Source organism: Daktulosphaira vitifoliae, unplaced genomic scaffold (assembly GCF_025091365.1).
Source record: "Daktulosphaira vitifoliae isolate Bord-2020 unplaced genomic scaffold, ASM2509136v1 Scaffold_1, whole genome shotgun sequence".
Classification (NCBI taxonomy): domain Eukaryota; kingdom Metazoa; phylum Arthropoda; class Insecta; order Hemiptera; family Phylloxeridae; genus Daktulosphaira; species Daktulosphaira vitifoliae.
The window spans coordinates 14,192,960-14,212,312 of NW_026099572.1; the positions used below are offsets into that span (position 1 = coordinate 14,192,960).

Genomic DNA, 19,353 nt, shown 5'->3' on the forward strand with positions numbered 1-19,353 from the left:
AAAAAAAAAAAAAAAAAAAAAAAACACATCATAGTAAAACCAATACCTTCTCAGCTTCGCATCGAAGCTAAAAGCACAGCCGCTACAGTCAAGGTTGTTTAAAGTTTTGTGTGAAGAAATGGGCTCGGAGCATACAGCACTGCTATTTCACACCGAAGCTCGGTGGCTATCTCGGGAAAATGTTTTAAATAGAATATTTTAACTTAGAAATGAAGTATTTATGTTTTTAAAAAATTGTAAAAAACCTTCAGCAGAGTTGTTCTGCGATACGCAGTTCCTTTCGAAGCTAGCTTACCTTACGGATATTTTTTCAAAAATTAATGTGTTGAATAAATCTTTACAAAAAGAAAAAGCCAATATTCTTATTTAGGAAGAAAAGATACAAGGCTTCATTAAAAAGTTGTCACTGTGGGAGGCTGCTTTAAAAACCCCGGACTTAACCGTTTTTCCAACGTTATTGAACATGGTGCAAGAAGTTGAAAGTGAGGAGATTCCTCAAGAACTAACAACATGTTTTGTAAATCATCTGTCAACTTTAAAAGAAAAATTTAAAGAATACTTTTATGAAGATCTGTAACCATTTCTTTGGGTAAAACAACCATTTCAACCGCTGAAGGAATGTTGTTCGTTGATTTTGGCAGAACAAGAACAGCTCATTGATCTTCAATGTGATGAGTTTTTGAAAGCTACATTTGAACAAGACAACTCACTAACAAGATTCTGGGTAAGTGTAAAAGAAGAGTGCCCGATATTGTTTGAAAAAGCCATGAAAATACTAGTTCAATTTGCTACTACATATTTGTGCGAAACAGGCTTTTCCGCCCTAGCATCAATGAAGTCTAAGTACCGTGGAAGACTGGATGTCAGCAAAGAATTGAGAGTAGCTTTATCAAATATCTCTCCTCGTTTCACCAAACTTTATGATGAAAAAAAACAAGCCTACCCATCGCATTAAAATTGGCTGATTGATTAAAACCTTTTATAAAAAATACATTTTATTTTAAAATGAATTGGTAATGTTAATATCAATATAAGCCTATAATTTTTGTTTTTTTTTTAACTTTTTGTTAATCTAAACTTGACTATTAAAATTATTTTTATAAGGGGGACTCACATCTGGGGTTGACCAAAAGGGGGTCCTGGCCTGAAAAGTTTGAGAACCTCTGGGTTAATCAAACAAATTTGAGTTGGGGCGTAATAAAAAAAATACCTCACATTTATTTCAAGGCCATTATTTGAATACAACGGAACAGACCTAAGGAAAATGTGAATTTTTATTCGTATCTAAAATATACAAATAAAATAATACCAATCCCGTAAATAATTAAACCTAAATTTTTGATTGATGTGTGTTTTACTATTTAATTTTTCATACATAACATTATAGAATATGTATGATTAATAACAATATGATAAATTTGATAACATAATATATACATATTGTATAATTAAATCGTTAAGCATTTATTATTAAAATTTGTAAGTAAAACTGGTTTATCACTTAAAGATAAGTCTGTTAAAAAATTGTAAATGTGTTTAAAATTATATGGAATTAAAATCTTTTAATTCATTATGGCGCAATGATAACCGCATCTATCCATTATTGAAAGAAAGTCAATTATGTATGCCGTTCTTAAGTTTCGAAGAGAAGCTGAGAAAATATTAATTTAACTTTGTCTCTTTAATGTGCCTATTGTTTAAATCATAAGTATGATTAGGAAGGCTTAACGAGGTATTTTCCTTATGAAAGCTTACAGTATACTGTATAATTTTTAAAGTGGATTTTTGTTGAAATAAATAAAACGCCAGGACGGTATTTTGTTGGGAATAAATAGTCTAAATTCATACAAATTAATTTCTATAGAAACTTTTTTTCTCAGTTATGTCAAGTTTGGAAAACATGACTACAGGCACATAGTGTCAAATCTTCAACCAAACGAAATGTGACAATTGTCAACTAGTAACTGTAAGTCAAGTAGTGAGATAATAACATTCCATTTTATTTTAATGTAAATTAAGTGGTGTTATAATTTAATATTAGTTAGTTTTATACTAACATACAAGTCTTCCTTGGTTATCATGCAGAAATACTTGTTGCTAAGTAACTTGTTACAAACCTGATATTGTTCATTTTAATTACTTCAAGTCCAGGGTCGTCAACTGAAAGAATATTTCTCCAGAAAAAATAAACAGAATATTTATTAAGATGTTAATCCATTTTTTATTTTTGAACAAAAATTACAATAATTATTATTTGTTTAAAAACTTATTAAAACTTAAAACTATTTTTTTAAGACGAAAAAAAAAATTACATTAAAAACAACTAATAACTTACACATACAATTTTATATAATTTGTTTGGAAGCTGTTCTTTTGCGAAGGCTTAATCTTTTTAGTTTCACTCTTTAGTTGGTCTAAATCACTGGCCCCAATTTTCAAATTAAGTCAAATAGAATGGTATATTATGATATTATTAAGTTTATTTTTTGAATCGTTAATGACAGTGTTTATGTCAACAATTGTTGAATAATTTTTAATCATTTTAATTAAACAGAGTCAAGCCTATCTGTGACACCAAAAATCAACTTATAATTAAAAAAACGACAACAATACAATTTGTTCACGGGAATGTTGCTATTACTGACTTATTTTGTTTATCGTATTTTTGAAATAACAAACAACGGGTAAAAAAATCCAGTACGGTCGGTATGATGGCGAACAGACATAGTTCAAACAAGTAAAAGTTTTTATGTGAGAGAGCAATAAAAAACGCTATTACAGAACATTTCCATCCGACTGTACATGAATATAATTTTACAATTTTTATCTATTGATGACATTATATTAAACCTGAACTACAAGTACTCCTTATTATAAGATTAAAAAAAAAAAAAATTATGGTACAATTATAAGGTATTTTTATGTTTTACATATTTTGACTATATATTTAACAAACTGTAACCTACTACAGGTTACAATTTGAAGATAAGTCGTTGTTAGTGGTTTTTGGTCGTATCATTGAAATTCAACACAGATCAATTCATCGTGTTTGTTAATTAATTGCGATTTTAAATTAACTAAAAAATATAATTTAGCTGAATAATATTCTTCTGCTCTCTCTTTCCTAAAAAAATCCAATTGTAAACAATTTTAAATACACTTCAGAATATATTTTTAAAGTTATATAAAATTTATTTAATAATACCCCCTTAACGCCCCCTAACACCCCATTTTTACTGCTGTAAAAGTATGTTGTAATGATTTTTTGTAAAAATCAATTAAAATCAATGAATATATAAGTATAAAATTATTTATGAGTGCTAAATATACATTGTTGAAAAGTTCGAGGCAAATGAAAATTAAAAAATTGGTAGTTTGAGAAATTTAATCTTTTGTATTTATTGTGTTTTAGATATTTCAATTTTATACACAATAAGAAATCGATATTCAAATTATATATTAAGTAATAAATATTTAAAATTTTTTAATGACCCAAATATATGGTATCTTTTCACCTTTTATTGTTACATGGTTAAATTATTCCTATAAATAAATTATGAGTTCATTGTACAAGGTTCATTTATGTACTATGAAAATATCGTGTACTAGAATTAAATACTAATAATACAGTGTTTCCATTCATTATTATTTACAGTTACTTTTCATGAAAATTAAATTAATTAGATTAAATGATAATCAAAGCTGTTTACCTAATTGTTATTAAGCTTCAGTAATACATGAAGAGTAAAAAAAACACGATAGATACGTAATTCCAGTACAAGTAATCTTTGGATTAATAAATAAGTATTTTGCAGATATTTACAATTTTCTTGATGATAAAAATTTTTATTTTATATTAATTTTTTTTTTTTATTAAATCAATTTTTTTTTTGCTTCTCAACAAAGATTTATTTATTTATTTAAGACGTACCATACTTATAAACTTGGCCTGGGTTAAAGACACTTAGGTTGTATTATTAAACGCTCATTCAACAATTTTTTTCTTATATTGCTCTTGCAGGCATACAATTTGGTTTTGATTGAAGAGCGTCTTCTTTACACTAAATTGATTTTTTGAAGTTGTATGAGTTGATTATATTCATGAAATTATGTTCAAATAATTGATAAAATTTTAAATACATTCTGAATATATTATATCATAATAGTAAAGGAAATGTACTTTATTTTTGTTTTATGAACGTAAAGCATTTCAATAATGGTTTTGTATAAATTTATTTTACATTTGACCTAGAGAATTTACGAACTACAATATTTCATTGAAATGAATTGTAATCCAAAATCTAAATGAGTAAAAAAAAATGTATTTTTGTTTTGTCTGATAGATTGTAAGAAAAAAACTTATTGAATCGTAGTAATATCCATCCAGTATTGCTCAAGGCACGATATTCCTATCGTTGACAAAGCTAAAGGCCTATACAGAGATAGCACGTGCCAAGTTCCAATGTTTATATCCGTTAAATCTTTGACCCGAGGCTTAAGATTTTGTTATTTATTAACATCTGTTTTATTATGAGACAGGGTGGTCAGCCCTACGTTCAACATCCAACCTGGAGGGGTCAGTCCACATCAACTAATTAATGTCAATGTGGAGCTATTCCAGCATACGTTTTGGTGTGCTGAACGATGGACGCACCACTTTCCCTACGCCAATTAAATTTATTTATTTATTATAATAAAAATATTTGAACATTTAATACTACAAAATACTATTATGTATTTTGTATACATAATATTTTATATAAAATAATATTAGAATTAAAAAATATATTTTTATTAGCATTTTAAGGAACTTTTGGATATATTATATATAATAGGTTTCCACGAGATGAACAAAATCAACAAACAAGTCCTTCGGATGTTTTAAGATATATGGTATTATTTAACTTTCAAAGTTTTTCAAACTTAATGAATTTAAATAAAACCTAGTTACTTTATGGATTAAACTTATATAAATAAATTTAGATACTATAATAAAATTTATAAACATTAAATACAATATAAAGTGGTAAATTATATTATAATATATTATACTAAATTATATTATATTATATTACATTACATTATAAAAATTATATTAATTATATTATGGTATTGTATCGAAATATAATTCAATAGAAATAAAAACTAAACATTCAATATATTAATGCAACAAATTTAACTATAATAAATCAAAAATGTATACCTATAATTTTTTATAGGATTTACCAAAAAAACAATTTTATAAACCCTTTTTTATGTGATTTATTATCTAAAATAATTGCTTTTTTTTTATCAATGGTGAGGGTTTACCCTCATTACCACTGTTTAGGCCACTGAATAATTTTATCTAACTTAATCTAAATTCAATAAAAATCAGATTAAAGTTTACTTTAAAGCTAAAATAACTTTGCCAAAATTTTTTCTTTCGGCTAAAAGTTCTGAGCTTCAATTACCTAGAACATAAAATAGAAGTTAACTTTTAATTTCACTCTATATTGTGAAGTTCATTAAGAAATCAAAATTCAAATATTTAACTATTTAAATAATATTAATAGCTTCAAAAGTAAAATTTACTAGTTAATATAATATAATTTTTCTTTAATTTTTACTAACGTTTTCAAAATTAACCGTTTCAAAAATAATGGGTTTTATATAACCTCTTTTCAACATTTTAAATAATTTTGTCATTAAACTATTTATTTTTTGAGGGTCTGAATCAAATAGTAATCCTAAATGAACTCCTGACATACTTATGTTTAATTCAGTTATACCACGAGGAGTAATATTTTTTGTCTACCAATTAATATAAAGTGTTTTAATTATATTTAATGTATCTCCTTGGATAAAAGTACTTCCGCCCAAAAATTTTTGTGAAAAAGTTGTAATTTTAAATCACCTCCTATGGGCAGGTGAATGGTCAGATTTATAAAAAATATATGCCAAATGATAAGTAAAGACATCATGCATCAATAAAAAAAAATGATATTGATTTTTAAAAAAGTTATGTCAGTTTTAAATAAAAAAAGTTGAAAAAATGTCGAAAATTAGCGATTTTTAAATTTGTAATTTATTTGGAGATTTCCCCCATTTACGGGGAACGAGGGTAATATCTTCGACTAGGTACGATTGTGATCTTTTGACATATCGTTCGGTGAGAACTGAGAAAAAGTGGTAACAGATACAAAAAAGAAACACATCATAGTAAAATTAATACCTTCTCAACTTTGCATCAAAGCTAAAATGTTATAAAAAAAAGTCACAAGTAAAAAACTATGATAACCCTATAGTTACAAAATAATGGAGTACAAATTATAATAAAATTAATAGTATATTATTATCTACAGAATAAAGCCAGCCTTCTAAAATACTAAACAATCGAATATCGATCAAACATTTACGATTACCATTCACCATCGATGGGAATAAATTAAATAAACTTTCAAAGTAAAATTCAATATACCATTTGAAAAAACAAAATATACATTTTACCAAGCACCAATTTTATTTTATAGTACTCGATATCCATAATATTGGGGCCCCCAAATATTTCAAAGAGTCGGGCTCGCTTGCACCGGCGGTTTATCCGGCACTACCTGTAACTGCATTTTTAATTATTCGCTTTAACCATACAACAGTCATTATTTATATCAATCATATTTGTCGTGTAAAATTTATTAAAAATTGCATCAGAATTTAGCAACAGCTATTATCTGTTCTCCAAATTTTAATAGGTTTATATTTAAAAGTTCATTGAGGTCAAGCCAGCAAGACGGTTGGGCACAGTCTTAAGAATTCATGTTGAACGGTGATCGTTGAATTAGTAGTAGGCTAGGAGGAGAGAGCGCGGGGTGTTGAATATCTGTGGCGTGGTCGTATCATGTTAAGGTATTCTCGCGTCGTGGCGTTGCCGTACAGTTGTTAATTTGTGGTCGTTTAGCGTGTACGGAATTTATTCCAGCGGGTTTTCCGAAAACGAGTGTTAGAATATCTTTATAAAATATCGTTTTTCAACACTCCTGTCGGTATTTCTTTACGTTATATTTTTGTTTTAATATAAATTGTATTTATAATTCAACTACTGTATTTTATTTATCGATCACCGCTGTTTGAAAGTCAACTTAATAAAGCGGCAGTCTTATTAAATGTCAAAAATTTAAAACCTAAGCCAGAATTTTTCCGATAATTCGTGATATTTTCTACCTTAACTACCAACGAAATTCATTAGTTTATTCTATTATACATACCTGACGTTCTCAGTATTATTGTGAGTATCTAAGCTTTTATAAGTAATTTATACTTGGTATTTATGATAAGATGTTAGAATAAATTTGATAAATTTTTATTTTTTACATACTTTTCGATTTGAAAGCTCTTACTAAAACTACTTATGTTTTTTAAATAGAACAAGTTATTTAATACACTTTTTAATTCGATAAAAATATGTGTATCTAATATAGTGATGAGTTAAATAATGTGTATTAAATAACTCAGAGTCAATAACTCATATGCGACTAATATTTCCAATTATTAAATGTTCACGGGTACAAGTTTAGTGCAAACATTAATATTCAAAAATATTTACTGTTACACCTTCGATGATAAATTGTATGGTTCTAAATATTACATTTATTCCCGGAAAATAATTTATTGCTATGTTAAACTAAAAAAATTTACTAGTAATTTTTTGTACCGCAATTTCTTAATTACTGAATAATAGAAAACCTACGTCCTATAATATTTTGATATCAATTATAAACTGCTCAGTAAATACAATAACTAAATCACAATTTCATTTTTTAATTTGTTGCGCCCCATTTGTGACACGTGTCGCATTTTATTGTTTTTAATTTATTTCATAGAACTATTAAAGTTCTTTATTGAAAACCGTTAATTTATAGCCAGTTAAATAATTTAATGTTTGTATTCATTGGTATCAATAACGAGTTTAAAGTACATGAATTCATTCGATTTTAAACATTAACGATGCATTTACCTAACATAAAATAATAAGTCGGATCAAATGAAAGTCATCCGACAATCTTAAAAATGATTTCTATTTGTGAAATTGCAATTTCCTTCGTAACATCATCCTTTTGCTTTTATATTTAACAAATTCCAAATTTGTTAAATGACTCATAGATTATAAAATGCATAATTTAAACTTATATACAATTAAACTAGTGTTTACTTCCGCTTTTTCTATTTTATTTGTTGTGTAAAATAAATGATATAGAAAAATTACAACATAACAATAGTTGTGTATAGGTAGGTAGTTTTAGGTAATTTTGGTAAGGTGATTGACTTTCACGACCTTGACAATGGACGGTTTATCGATTTAGCAAAGGGAAGCATATGTTCACCTTGTATCTTCTATTAAAGTTTGGTGCTAAAAATTATTTCGAGGTTATAACCTTAACATAAAGCCCAAAACACAAACACCAATGACCTTCCCTGTGTTTATTAAAAATGTGAATATTCTTATCGACGATGTTGGCCTACTCAATAAAGTTATTCGAAAGTACTTTTTATCATACGACTCGTTAACGTTCTCAAATATTTCATTTATTGCATCATGGTAATAGACATTAATATTTCTTTACTTTCAACGAATATTTTCTGATATCACCTCTCTAAATTATCATCTCAAAAGCCATACACATTTTAAATGTATGTAATCTATCCTCTTTACAATTACTTATATTCAAGAAATTTAAACTTTTTTTTTTTTTAAATAATTATTGTTGTTAACTTTATTGTTATTTTATTCGGTAAATTAAACAAGATTTTTGTGAGAAATCTTTTTTGAAACAACTAAAAATAATTTTTAAACATTTCATAAGTAAACTTTTATTGAATATTAAAAAAAATGATGATAAATTATTTATAAATTGAAATCGTTGAATTAAAAATGGTTATTGTTTTGTTCGTTTTCATGCTTGAGAATGGGCTGAAGAAAACGCGTATTGTTGTGACAAATCATAATTATACGAATACGAATATTTAATGTGCATGTGTGTAATATTAAATTTGATTTTGAAGTAAGCAGATGTGATTTTTAAATACTTATAGTTTTAACATTAATTTAACATAATAACGATTATTCCATTTTCTTCCAACACCTGAACAATGGTTATCGAAATGTAAATGTGAATAATATATTTCATAAGTTTATCGTAGTGTTTTTAACATGTGTTATTTCCATGTGCTAATAAGTTATACTCAATATAGTGACGTACTAGTTAAAAATGTCGAAAGATTATAAACACAATGACAGAACAAAATTTGGCTGTTTAAAAACCATGTATAGTAGTAGGTCACGATAATAAAAGAACGGTGTTAGTTTTTGCTATGCTTGTACTGTCTTAGCAATTGACTATTTTTTTGACGTCACAACATTTTATGGTGTACCTATTTATGTATGCATTTCTCGCCCTTCATTATTTGAGAAAACGTTTTTATATTCTGTAATATTAAGCACAGTGTAAAAACTAAGTAACACTAGTTCCTGAGGTTAAAGCTTTCATACATTCATACAACAATTATTAATTAATAATTGTTGTTTTGGTCTGTAGCTACTGGCAATGTTATTCATCGTAGTGTTGTTTCATTTACGGTTTTATCCATCGATATTAGATGTTCTTAGTCTATATATCTTATGTTAAATGGCTTGCTAAAAGAAAACAAAAACATAAAAATGACGTAGTTACGTGACTCTAATATTTTTTAAATGTGATTATGATATTGAACATTTTCAATTTTTGTAATGGTAAATAGAACCAGACCACTTGAAGTATACCAATTAGTAAAAGGAAAATGACGTACTACTAGTATAGTATTCTATAACTTACTATCTGAAAACTTTCCCTTTGGAAACTAATTCATTTTTTCAATTATATAATTTAATTCAAGGTAGTTTTTATTATTGATTTTCCTTTTACAAAATTCTGTCGATCGTGGAAAATTAATATAATTGGAAGTTATTTCTTATTTTTTTACCATATACAAATTAAATGTTCATTTATATATAATAGTGCCAGTTAATAGTTTTTAAATTTAAATACTAGTGTAGAAGAAATTTGACAACTTATAATTAATATTTTCATACCTGAAAATTCAAATAATTATTATTATCTTAAAAAAGACAAAAAAAAAGTCTATCGATCGAGTTAACTCTAAAGTTTTTATCCTTTTCTTTAATCCACTTTATTATTATTTTATACTAAAATTTTAAGATATGCTAACTCTTAATTAAGTTAACATACGTATCATATGCAATAATAATTTAATAAAACTTTTTCATCCATTAGAAGAAAACTCGAAATCACGTGTTGAACACATAAGATAGTAATTAATTTCTGATAAATGACCTTTGTTTATATTATGTTATATAGTTAAGCACGCATAAGGTTTCACGTTTAAATCCTAATAATTAATAGATTTTAATGAGTAAATTCTCGTGGCATAATATAAACATAACAAAGTGTCTCAGCAGATTCTGACATCTTTAATAACTTTTTATCAACAATAAAAAAAGTCCTTTTGATCTAGTTTTTAAATATTATTGTTTTGTTTTTAAAAAAGTAACGCTAAATATTTGCAGGATTAAAAGTAGTCAAAGATATCAGAACATGATGAGACATCTGTATATTGATCACGTGTTTAATTTATTGATTAAGGTATATTTTTATGTAATATATATATTTCATATATATACAATCATCGAATAAAGTGAATGTTGACTATACTTTTTTATCATTCTCCATATAAAACCAATTAAGAACATGAGACAATTCTAATTGTGTACAATGTTGAATTTGTTACTTACAAAAAAAACATGTCTAACAATAATATCTTCTTGTCTATTTTTGTTTGACTAAAATAGAATATTGCACTAATGCGTCATCATTTACGCAAATGTCGAAAAAAGTTCACAAGTAAATTATTATTCATGTCATAACATAAGTATTGAGTAAATGACAAGTAGTTGTCAATAAGTTTTTGAATACTTTCTACATTAATGTGACCACATAGTTTGACTAGTTCTTTGAATCATTAATAGAACCATTATCATTTATCTCTTTTTGTAAATGTATTTATATTTCAACAAATAATTAATATTTGTGATCTTATGGAAACAGTTTGGTGAGCTGAACGATTAACGAACAAATGATAATGATAAAACACCGAGTTCAGTAGTCAGACGATATTATAATTATATAAGTTAAATAGATGAAAGGTCTTGTCAATCATATTTTTAACAGATTTTAGAAATTACACAATAGTATATCACACATACTCTAAGAAGTTTTAACGACAATACATAGAAGGTCAGATGAAGGCCGCATATCCCGGATGTATATATTTCTTAACGTAACAATCTATAAAATTATTTACTGCATAATTTTTTGTTTACATACATTTAAAACAATTTGTTTATATTAATTTTTATTTAATTTCAATTAGATTTCTTGACTATTAACAGTAATTATGATTAAACTTATATCGGAGAAAAAAATGAGTTTTTTTAAATTATTATCTTTTAATAGGTTATCTTTTCAAAGACCTTTTAATTTTAATATTATATTATAATAACGTTAAGTATTTATGATCTGATTATAGATGGGTTGGAAAATGTTTATGAATAAATTTCTAATACCTAAGTATTAAACAAACTGCGTAATGAGGATTTGCATTTTTTTTTGTCTGCTATAAGTTCTAATTGTATTCGTAAAGAATGTTTTACAATTTTAATGAACTTTTAATAATTAGGGTAAATAATTTATTTTCCTTTTTTCTGAAGGAATTCATATATTAGATCTTATTGAGATAATATATTTTATTCTGTTTTCTCTGTATCTCATTTTAAAATATTGTAATTTTATTTCATACTAGTTTTTTGTTAAAATTACTTTTTCATTTCCTTTAAAGATCAATTAGGTAATGTAAAAAATTAAACGTATTTATCAATCATCGAGTATGAATAAATTTGCTCGACCTTGTTGCATGTGTAAGATTTATTATTTTTAAATTACTTGGGGTAAACCTGAATACTTATTAAAGTCAACATTTCCAATAATATTAAAGCTATAAACCACTTCTAACAACCACATTTGATCATATAATTCGTATGTGTTCTATTGTAGAGAAAATTACGCTTTACATTATCAATGAATGTTGTTTTTCACACTTTGTAGACTCAATTATTATTTAATTATTCATATTATTTTTTATTTTTTACTAAAACTCTATACTATAAGGCAAGTTTAATGAATTTCTAATTATTATTGTTATTATTTTATGGTTTCTACGCTATGAATTACGTACAAAATTTAATTAACTTAAACATTGCATTTGAATTAACAAATTTTATTTAAAAATCATTAGGAAGAAAAATGTAATTCAAAGTTAAATTTTGAATATTTGCTATTGAATATTAAATAAGAAGATGCGAATAAAATAAAAATAAAACACTGGTAACTTGTATTGCTTTAAATAGGAAAAAGATATAATATAATTTTTTAATGCTTGCTATTGGTTTCTGGATAGATAATTATAAAAAAACTTGGAACTTTACTTGTGACACATACCTTGCCCTTATAGTGTCTCCTCAGCCATAATGACGTTGCGTCAGATCGACAGCCGGTGTAAAACGCTGTTAAATTAAACTGATCCTAGAAACTAATTCAATGATGATGATTTACATACATTTTTAAGGGGTGACCAAATTAAAGTTGCCCTTCCACTTTAAAATCTTTTATACTATCTTACTATCAATATATTATAAAACAATTTCATTTTTCATCATGATTCAGAGAATGAGGGGCTCTCACTAATTAAATTCTTGAAATTCCTTCAAATGTTATACAAACACTACTAAGTGATCACAATTAAACTAGTCGGGTTATACTTACTTTATATTATTAATATCAGGAAATGTTTATAAAATGTTGTAATCATTAACGTTGAGTGAGTCATTTAAAAGGAAAGGTAACAAGGTCGTCATTTTATTGAAAAACTATACTAGACTTTAATTTACTATTAAACAAAAAATAAAAAATAATAATATATATAATATATTTTTAATATAGAATCATATTCTATGAAACTATACGTGTCTGGAAAATACATATATGTGTTCTCCAAATAACGTTTATAAAAATTTGAATTTTTATTTATATTATTTCTTAAATAGACATTTAGTGGAGAATATAAAATTTTATTAATTATGATTAAAATAATTCTGATTTTATAAAAATTAAAAAATATTGGATCTATTGGACTTTAAACATTTCATTTTAAATGAACCATTATTAAAAAAAAACAAAGAATAAGTTGTATATAAGTTATTCAACCGGAAACTGACTGCAATAGCATATTAATGGCCATCCAATATAGTCAGCGGACTTAAAACTAGAATTTCAAGGTTTATTATTCCTTTCATCTAATCTTATATATATATATAAAATATAGGAATTATTTTCAAAATAAACCTTATACCAGTATTTACTGCATAATTGCAGCTCAAACAATAATACTTTGGTATTTATCTGGTTTTTTGATGTAAATAAAAGATACTTTAACAATGTAATATTATGTAATAGTATATAACCATAAAGTTTTTTTTTGTTTAAAATTCTCATTAAAAAGTCTATATTGCATATATTGTATCGATTTTTTTTTTAATATGAATATAAGAACATTTTCCTTAAGTATTTAAATTCCACAACTGCAGAGAAGCTGAATTGCAGCCAAGGTTGTTTAGTTATATTATTAAAATAATATGTTACTAAATTAATTAGTTCTTATGGGTATACTTCCTTTTTTAAATAAAAACTAAAAACTTTAATATTGTTAGATTTTACAAATTTTAAATCCCATAAAAATAATAAATATTGTATTTTGAAGAGGGTACAAATGGTTTTTGTTATCACTAAAAAAATTGTTAGTGTGAACAAAAAAATAAATAATTTTTTGTTATATAAACAACTATGGTTTTAATATTTACAGGTTACATGTTGTAACTGATACTCAAGTACCAAAATAAATGACATTTAAACAATAGTATTTTATTGTGATACATAAGCCTAATATTTATTTAAAATAACCAACGATAATTCATCATTATAATGCTTTGTGTAGTCGTTATGCAAAATTATTTCTCGGTAACACTTTAAGTAAAATGTATAACGCTCAATAATTTCTTTACTTATCCTTCTTTAAATGCACTTCAATACAAACTATTTTAGAATGGTATTTTTAAAAAAAACCATCTAGTAGTGGTATCTAGAGATAATATAACTTAATTATGTCAAAATAATATGTTCATTAGTATGAAGCGTAAATTATCTTCTATTTAGTGCCTAAAACTTGAATTTTATATAACCCACTGGCATATGCATGACCAGTAATTAATTTCTTATAGCGAATAAATTTGCATGTATGTTGGTTTAAACTATAATTATATTTAAATTACAATTATTGAAATATTTAAAAGTGTGTATAAATTATCAACATACCAATAATATTTTAGTTATTAGGTGGGAACTAAATTTGATGGGATTACTAAATATTTGTTTGAACATTGCGACTTAGTCAATTAAATGGTTACTAATGATTTAACGCGTGATTCGAGAATGTTCCTTTGTCAATTCATTTTTTATAGTGCATGCGTCCAACTGTGAAGGCCGCGGGTACTAGTTTCTTCTGAATGATCTTTTAATGTCTTATTAGTGTCTAATTATTAGATTACGTACTGTACTTTCCAATATACGTACTGTGTTATAGATAAATCATAATGGTTTATATTTATACACTGATTTTTCTGTAAAAAAAATTATTGTAATTTAACGTTATTAATTATAATATTGTTTACGTCATTGTTTTAACTGGAAAAACCATTATAATAAATACATTTGAAGTAATTCCTATAGAACGTTAGTAATAGGTAACGTTAACTAATTAAAATTTTTTGACCATTTGATTTTGAATTTAAACTATAGCCTATGATAATTTTTATGTTAGATTACATATTAAACATTGACAGTGATTGGTAGGGACGGTAATTTTCATGAATTCATTAACCTTCAAAAGTTGGTCGAATCTATTTTTTAGACTTTTTATTAAGTAGAATTTATGTAATTTATTTTATTACTTCGTATTTTAAGAACATTTTATTATAACTGTTATCTATTTAATATTTTTAATGGTTAAAATTGAAATGTAATTTCATACACGAATTAAATCGACTCCCGCAGTAAATTTTATTTTTACCGGTTTCTTATTAGAATTTAAACGAAGAATTTTTTTTACTGAGAAAAGGATAAAATCTAAATATAAATCAATATGGTTTTAAAATATTTGACTACTAATTTTTTTGTCATTAAAATTATTTAAACGGAAAACAGAGAAAGAAAGTAAATTGAGTTTTGTGTCTTGGAAATCAATATAGTAAAATATATGTACAAGAAAAATCCATTGATTTTCATTGTTAAGCAGTTGATGAATTATTTTCAAAAGCCTTCTTTTTCTTTGCCTTTGGAGGCGAGGAAAAAGAAAAATATTATATTTTCAGAAACTAATTTTCTGTTTTATCATTCTTCTAAGTTAATGAAAAGATACCTTTATATTTTACATAATACATTATAAATCAATATATTTAAAGAAATATGAACAATTTTAATGAATTGTTACGTTCACAATGCTTATTTTAATTTTTATATGTGAATTTTCTCGTTAAAAGGCATGGCTTTTTTGAACATTGTCTATGTCCATTTTACCGGACTGTTTTATATAAATTTTAAATTAAATATACTTATGAAAACTACTCTGTATGATAGCTTGAACACAATATAATGTAAACTTCTCAAAATAATATGTTGATTAGGTACATAACATAAGTTAATATACTGATAATATCAAATGATTGATTTTATTAAACAGGCAATTTTTCATATTTATTCAAGTTAACAGTCTATCCCAATATAAAAATTATATCTATGTTCAAAAAATAATCTGTCATGATTAACTGTTGAAATGTTAAACTCGTGTATTATATTTGTATTTGTTGAGTTCTCATTTTATGAAATATATCTAGACGTAAGTAATGAGTTAACTGATAAGATTGTGTACTTAATAATTCAGAAGTACAAATTTTGCGTACTAAGAGATATGTTTATTTAATGAAAAATAAAGAAAAAATATTTTATAAATACTATTTCAAATATTAGATTTATGCATTAATCGTATGTTTAGTGTTATCATAACATCGCATTATATAATGTTTTAATAGATACTAAAAAATAACGTATGCTGACCAACGAAAATAAAATTTATATCTCATGTTCTAATGTAAATGTGCACTGATGAAGAATGATATCAAATATTAAAAAGTAGTTTTTAATTGATAATTTAAAATGTAATTATAGTTTATATTTTGAAATCCGTTTAACTTCTTATTTAAAAATGCTTGATGATTTATGATGAATTTATGCTTGTTTATATACTAATGTTTTTATTACAATTGTTTTTATAGAGACTTTAAAATGTCGTTGACCAGTGTTCAATCAATGAGTAACCAAAACCTAATGAACATAAACGATAAAATGCTTGATAATATTGATCTAGTAAGTGACATAGAGCAAGCTGTTACGCTCGAAGAACTCAAGGGAGTTTTCAAATATTGTTTTAGGTAAAAAATAACTTATATTTATCAAATTTAAAGTAGAATTTGATCATTTTTTTCATTGCTTGTATTGCAATTAATAAAATGATCTCTTATCGATTTTCATACAAGCGTTATTAGATAAAATAAAGTCCCTTTAAAATTGCTATTATTAGTAAAGAAATTCGAGACTTTCAAAAAATTACACTAAATGTGCATTAATACAAGTAGTCCTATTAATTGAAACTTAATTATTAGCACTCTAGAATTCGTTACTCAGAATAATATTTAAATATAATATTTATTATTACACTTATTCATGACGTAATATTTACAAATTAATGGTAATTTTAAGTATTTCAATTTATGAGTTGTGTTCTATGAGTTGTATTCTATTGATCTATAAATCTTTAACGCCTAAAATTTTAGTTTTCAAAACATTTGGAATTGTTCGGGAACTATTTTAAACTGTGTTCAAATTTTTTTCTAAAATAAAAAAAAGTCCTATATTTCTTAAAATAAAAAAACCTTCTATTGATTGCTAGTCAAATTTTACATCAATTATACTAAGACCATTTGACAACATTCTTCCTGCCATGTTCTATATATTTGGTATATTTTACAATAATTAGCTAATTAGCTGTAATGTAATGTAAAATTTTACTAAATAATAAGTCATTTTTTATATATTTTTATCGTTCAGATGTGGAGTGAATTGGGAGCAACATCACGTGTCACTCGACTGTTTAGAATGCGGAGGATATTCTCTGGAAAGGCCTTGTCCTATTTGTGCAGGACATTGTCATAATATTTGGAAACGTGATCTTGAAGAGGTAACCATCATAAATATTTTAATCGTGATCATTTCGTTATTTATTAACGGGTTATTTATGCTTGCAGTCTCACAGAAGCGGAGAAGCAAGTTGGATAGGAGAATGCTCTTCCAAATGTAAAGAGATGAGCCGTGATGTTAATCAAATTTGTAGTCGACTAGAAAAAGTCAAAGCTACATTTTAAAAAAACTTTTTTCATTATTTATAAGTTTACCGATGACTATCATAAAAACATTGTTTATCATGTTTATTATTACATAATTTAACTCTTAATTCGGTAAAAACATCACGTATAAAGTTTTTCTATGTTAATTTCTACAGAAGAAATTGAAGAACGACTTAGAAAATTATATACTTTGTAAATATTTATCGGCTGTTTATTTTCTATGAAAATTGTACAACAAAATGCAGTGTATTTAATTTTGTTAATTTATTTGTGACAGACATTTTTTAAAACAATATTGTACTGCAATAAAGAATACTATTTATTTCTTAAAAATTGGGTTTTTATTTTTAGTAATACTTGTTCAAATACATAAACTTTAATTAAACACATAGAAAATTAATTTTCATAATTTTAGTAGCTAAATGTATGTCACCATTAATATTCATTTTTTATGATATGCAATATCGTAGAATTTCACTCGCATATGCAGACTTGAAATGACTTTAACTGATTGAAGGTGTAGTGCAAATTTTAACCATTAAAATTGTACTGTCAACATTTTACTTTGTATTATATATTCATAAAATAGGTTATTAAGCCCTATTGTATGTAATTATTAGTGATGGGAAATATCGAATAGTAAAAATATTCGATAGTTTATTCGAATAGTATAGAAAATATTTGATAGTTTATGCTAAAAATAAAATATTTGGTGGTATAAACAAAATTCGAATAGTTAATCGATAGTTTAAGATATTTGAAAATGCCCATCACTAATTTTTTTTATTATTAATTGTATCCTATTTAAAATCGTAGTACCCTGAATAAACAGTTTTCAACAATCCTATTTAGATCATTAGTGTTATTAAAACAGTAAAACAATAAATCTGATTATAATTTTACATAAGACCAATATTTTAGAAAATTTAACTTAACATATTTTTTTTACGAAACATTTTGTTATAAAATGATCATTTCGAAAATTAAGAATGATTTATATTCAAAAAATGAATTTTAGCAAATTATTTTTTTATTTTATTTTTTTGAGCAAGTAAATATTATTTTAGAAAATTTTTGTAAATATCATTTTAGAGGAAAATATTAAAATCTATATTTTCTATTCTATACATTGTTATGCTAAGTATGTTAGTTATAAAAAAAACATCAACTCCTATTTCCTTAATTATATCCTNAAACATCAACTCCTATTTCCTTAATTATATCCTGATTAGTAGCATTTAGATTAGAAGTATAATTTATGAATAATATATATTAAAGCAATTAAATATAGTATGTAATTAATATTAAGAAATTTAATATGTAATTTTTACGGAGAAATAATAAAAAACCCAGCACAGGGGGGTCGCGGCACAGTGGTGACGTGGCATAGTTGGATCAAGTATAATGATATCTTACAGTGATTAAAATCACTATCAAAAATAAACGCTTCGATGCAAATCTTTAGATAGTGTTTAATTTTAAAAAAATTGGTGTTTTATTCCAAAAGCTACTTGATCTGCTGGTTCCTTATTAATATCCTGATTAAGGTAAAGTATGTCGAATGAAAAAGGGTTTATTAAAAAATATTATTTGTCATAAAAAAATTGTGTGGATCCATAAACTTTTCAATAAGTTATAGCATTATAAAGTTAAATATAATATAAATAATAAAATCGAGAATTTTCACACGAAAA

The 19,353-nt window shown here is 25.1% G+C and overlaps 2 protein-coding genes across 3 annotated transcripts in view; one reads left to right on the forward strand and one right to left on the reverse strand.

Moving 5' to 3' along the window:
• Positions 1-5,558: 5,558 nt before the first annotated feature.
• LOC126894351 (synaptic vesicle membrane protein VAT-1 homolog) overlaps positions 5,559-19,353 on the reverse strand; it is a 33,013-nt gene continuing 19,218 nt past the window's right edge. The window contains exon 6 of the mRNA XM_050665298.1: positions 5,559-5,657. Coding sequence (XP_050521255.1) covers positions 5,599-5,657 — 59 coding nt within the window. The 3' untranslated portion in view covers positions 5,559-5,598. The remainder of the gene's footprint in view (positions 5,658-19,353) is intronic.
• On the forward strand, positions 6,885-17,972 carry LOC126894354 (protein pinocchio). Of its 2 annotated transcripts, XM_050665304.1 has the most exons (5): positions 6,885-7,264; positions 16,289-16,414; positions 16,532-16,687; positions 17,364-17,493; positions 17,561-17,972. In XM_050665304.1, exons 3-5 carry the CDS (start codon positions 16,542-16,544, stop codon positions 17,675-17,677), a joined length of 393 nt encoding a protein of 130 aa, XP_050521261.1. In that variant the 5' UTR covers positions 6,885-7,264; positions 16,289-16,414; positions 16,532-16,541; the 3' UTR covers positions 17,678-17,972. The 2 variants fall into 2 exon arrangements, with proteins under 2 accessions (XP_050521261.1, XP_050521260.1); XM_050665303.1 differs by lacking the exon at positions 16,289-16,414 and having other exon boundaries at positions 6,887-7,264; positions 17,561-17,969.

Excerpts from the sequence above, each read along its gene's own strand:
- LOC126894354 (XM_050665304.1), top strand. The coding sequence starts at position 16,542 with ATGTCGTTGACCAGTGTTCAATCAATGAGTAACCAAAACCTAATGAAC. Across the intron at positions 16,688-17,363 it reads GTTTTCAAATATTGTTTTAG|ATGTGGAGTGAATTGGGAGC; the intron begins GTAAAAAATAAC and ends TTTATCGTTCAG. Across the intron at positions 17,494-17,560 it reads GGAAACGTGATCTTGAAGAG|TCTCACAGAAGCGGAGAAGC; the intron begins GTAACCATCATA and ends TTATGCTTGCAG.